The 3,386-nt window shown below is 40.0% G+C and overlaps 1 protein-coding gene across 1 annotated transcript in view; it reads left to right on the top strand.

Moving 5' to 3' along the window:
- LOC107566006 (THO complex subunit 2-like) overlaps positions 1 to 3,386 on the top strand; it is a 98,855-nt gene that overhangs the window by 20,303 nt on the left and 75,166 nt on the right. Inside the window, exon 10 of the mRNA XM_016251354.1 lies at positions 2,637 to 2,832. Coding sequence (XP_016106840.1) covers positions 2,637 to 2,832 — 196 coding nt within the window. The remainder of the gene's footprint in view (positions 1 to 2,636; positions 2,833 to 3,386) is intronic.

The raw sequence follows: 3,386 nt of genomic DNA, 5'->3' as shown, positions 1-3,386 counted from the left end.
GGGGATCTTATTATAATATTACCGCCCCTTAATCTGCAAGTTTCCACCCACGGTGCCACCATTGTTTTCGCAAGCAACAACGGTGTACCAGTTCTAACGCCATGGTGAAAGTTCAAGCAAAGCATGCTAACTCTTCTGTCTTTGGCTGCACAGATGAGAGTCCCAGCCTCAGAGGAGACAAGAGAGCAGTGGGTTTATTGATTTATTTACTCTATATTATGCTGCCGCCACACAGATCTAATATGAACGTGATTTCTTTCCCAGCTGTTTACCTTCTCGGACATAACCGACTGTTTTTGTAACTCGCGTGTCTTCCCACATAGTGATGTAGACATGTGGGGGCGTGTTAGAACGAGCCGTTTTAGGTAGGTGTGGCTGACTCTTAACTTTTATAAAGAATATCTCTTTGGATTTGAGACTTCAGTCTTTGCAACTTTACAGATCTTCTTTATGCACCAAGAGCTTGTAACACTCCAAAGAGAAAGGAACAATTGAAATCGCATCATATGACCCCTTTAAATGCAGCGATCCAAAATAGTCAATCTAATCATCATTCAGACAAAACTTTGCTTCAAGAATGAGCCACACTGCTGACGTGATCTAATCACTAGCACACCCTGAGCACATGCGAGTTAATGTATTCCTCTTATCAGCAAGACATATCGGCATAATTTTTCATATCGGGCCGATGCCGATATTTAAATTTAAAGCCATTATCAGCCGATTCCGATATCAGTCCGATAATATCGTGCATCCCTAATAGATAATCAATATAAGAGGATTAAAAGCTGAAATGGGAGGTATAGCATTTTATAAACCTTATTGTTTTTATGAAAACCTTTATTTGAACTGTAAAGTTGACTTTTTCCGTGTTTTAAGTGCTATAATCGGGTCCCTGGTGCATCTACCAACATAGTGTATATATATTTTTTTGGTAAGCCTTTCTCTGCAAGCTTGTGAAAAACAATAAAAAAAATAAATAAAAATGTCGCTCCCCTTGTGATGTAGAAAGGGGATCTTATTATAATATTACCGCCCCTTAATCTGCAAGTTTCCACCCACGGTCCCATCATTGTGTTTTCGCAAGCGACAACGGTGTACCAGTTCTAACACCATTGTGAAAGTTCAAGCAAAGCATGCTAACTCCTCTGTCTTTGGCTGCACAGACGAGAGTCCCAGCCTCAGAGGAGACAAGAGAGCAGTGGGTTTATTGATTTATTTACTCTATATTATGCTGCCGCCACACAGATCTTATATGAACATGTGATTTCTTTCCCAGCTGTTTACCTTCTCGGACATAACCGACTGTTTTTGTAACTCGCGTGTGTTTCTAACATAAACTTGTGAGTATTTGACAGTTTAAGCGCAATAAGACACGAAAGAGAACCTAGTTTAGTACTCGCATACCTGTGACAGCTGCTGTCTGTGCGCGTTCTTCGGAAAACCCTATATCAGAAGTTTAAACGAATATGGTTTAAAACGCATGATTTCAGCGTGATAGACATGATAATCAAAACCAAACAGATGTTATTTGCCGGAATATCTGAGGTACGAGCTGTAAAGGCACCGCCCTATTCTGGAAAAGGGGTTGAGGAACAGCAGCTCATTTGCGTTTTAAGAGACATGCACAAAAACGGCCTGTTTAAATGGTTTGTGCGGAATTTTAAGCTGAAACCTCATAGACACCTGATACTTGTATTAAAAGTGCATAATTGGTCTCCTTTAAATTATGGTTTTTACAATCATTTTACTGTTTAATAGGTTACCATGGGCATTTCCCTTTTCTCTAGTATGATAATTTTATTTGAATAGGTCTTAAAAAGCCATATATTAAATTTTTTTAAATCCTGTGGATACCCTGGACTGGTTTATTCATCCAGATTTTCCCAAATTGTTTGACATTCCACATTATACATTGAATTCCACTTTTATGACTGGATTCCACAACTCTGTCCACAGTTTCCACGTCGTTGAAGTCTATGTAATAAGTACTTTAGGATTGTAAGATGTGAATCGGACAATGTTTTCGAATGACAAGTAATTAATTTTAAATACTCACATCAGTTAGTTTTTTTTTGCAATTAATAAAGGTATTCTTAAAAATAACAAATATAATTGGTTATTGTTTATCTAGCACACCATACATTGTGGCTTTTGTTTTTTGAAAGTGTGATTTGCAGTGTGGGTGTGTAAATGAACGCTCTAAATCTGGCAAATAATAAAACTCATAATGGTAGTTTCTTAATAGCCCCCTTTTTTGCTTAAAAGATTATGCCATGTCAGTGTTAATGTCTTCACATTTCCGACCCTTTATCTCTCTAGTGTCAGTTGCTTGGAAACAGTACGAGAAAGATTTGAGATTCTCATTTTTTTGTTCTTATTCTGCATTAGTGTAAAATCATTAAATCACAGTAGTCAACATTTGAAGTGGATCAAAACCTTTCATCAAAGTTGTCCTAAAACCAAACCGTCAGTGTGGGACACACACACACACACACCGTAAGTCGATCAGGACACTGTCCGCATGAGACGTGCTTTAAGCCGTAACTGTAGATCCAGTGCTGGGACAGAAGACACAAGAGACATTCAGCAAGCAGAGCTGTGGGTTGAACTCTTTGAACGTCCTGTATTTTTAGGGCTGCAGTCCCCAAAGGTGCCAAAGGTGGTTTGATGACACCTCTGCGAAACAAACAGGCACTGCGGCCGGCCGAAAGCTTCGATGATCTCTCCAGGGGCGTCTTCACCATGCTGTGCTACCTGGGCCCTCACCTGTCCCACGACCCCATCCTGTTTGCCAAGGTCGTGCGACTGGGCAAGAGCTTCATGAAAGAGGTGAGGACTGACACTAGAGTTGGCTGATATATCTGCTATTATATATTTGAGCAAACCCTTGAGAGGTAGCCTAATAAGATCACTAGCCTAATAGAAGCCGTAACACAACAAGTAACCAAGTAGCTTGGTGGAAAGCTAGTTAATAACGCTATATAGGACAAGCAGTTTGGATGATGTATGGATAGATGTTTTAGTGGTGATGCAACAGCTATCTCAACTCTGCACTGGCTGTATGATGGTTGTATGTGTTGTGTTAGCTCATGTAGAAATGGTTCAGCAGCACTTCAGGCTGCTGTAGATTCTGCTTTGAAAGCCAGGTAGATGGACTTTCTCCAGTGTTATTACAGTGTTGTTTTTGTGTATTTTTTAGTGGGCAGAGAATGTAACGGTGTGTCCCAGAGGTTGATGAGGTCTATATCAGAACTGTATTAGCTCTTGGCTCATTTTAATCTAACCTGCGTGAGTTCTGTAGTCTCACTTTATTGTTGGTTAGCCTCTATTGATCACTGTCTGTCTCTGTGTGTGTGTGTGTGTGTGTGTGTGTGTGTGTGTGT

The sequence above is a fragment of the Sinocyclocheilus grahami genome, unplaced genomic scaffold (assembly GCF_001515645.1).
Source record: "Sinocyclocheilus grahami isolate Dianchi unplaced genomic scaffold, SAMN03320097.WGS_v1.1 scaffold1040.1, whole genome shotgun sequence".
Taxonomy (NCBI): domain Eukaryota; kingdom Metazoa; phylum Chordata; class Actinopteri; order Cypriniformes; family Cyprinidae; genus Sinocyclocheilus; species Sinocyclocheilus grahami.
This window is presented reverse-complemented; position numbering and strand designations above follow the sequence as displayed.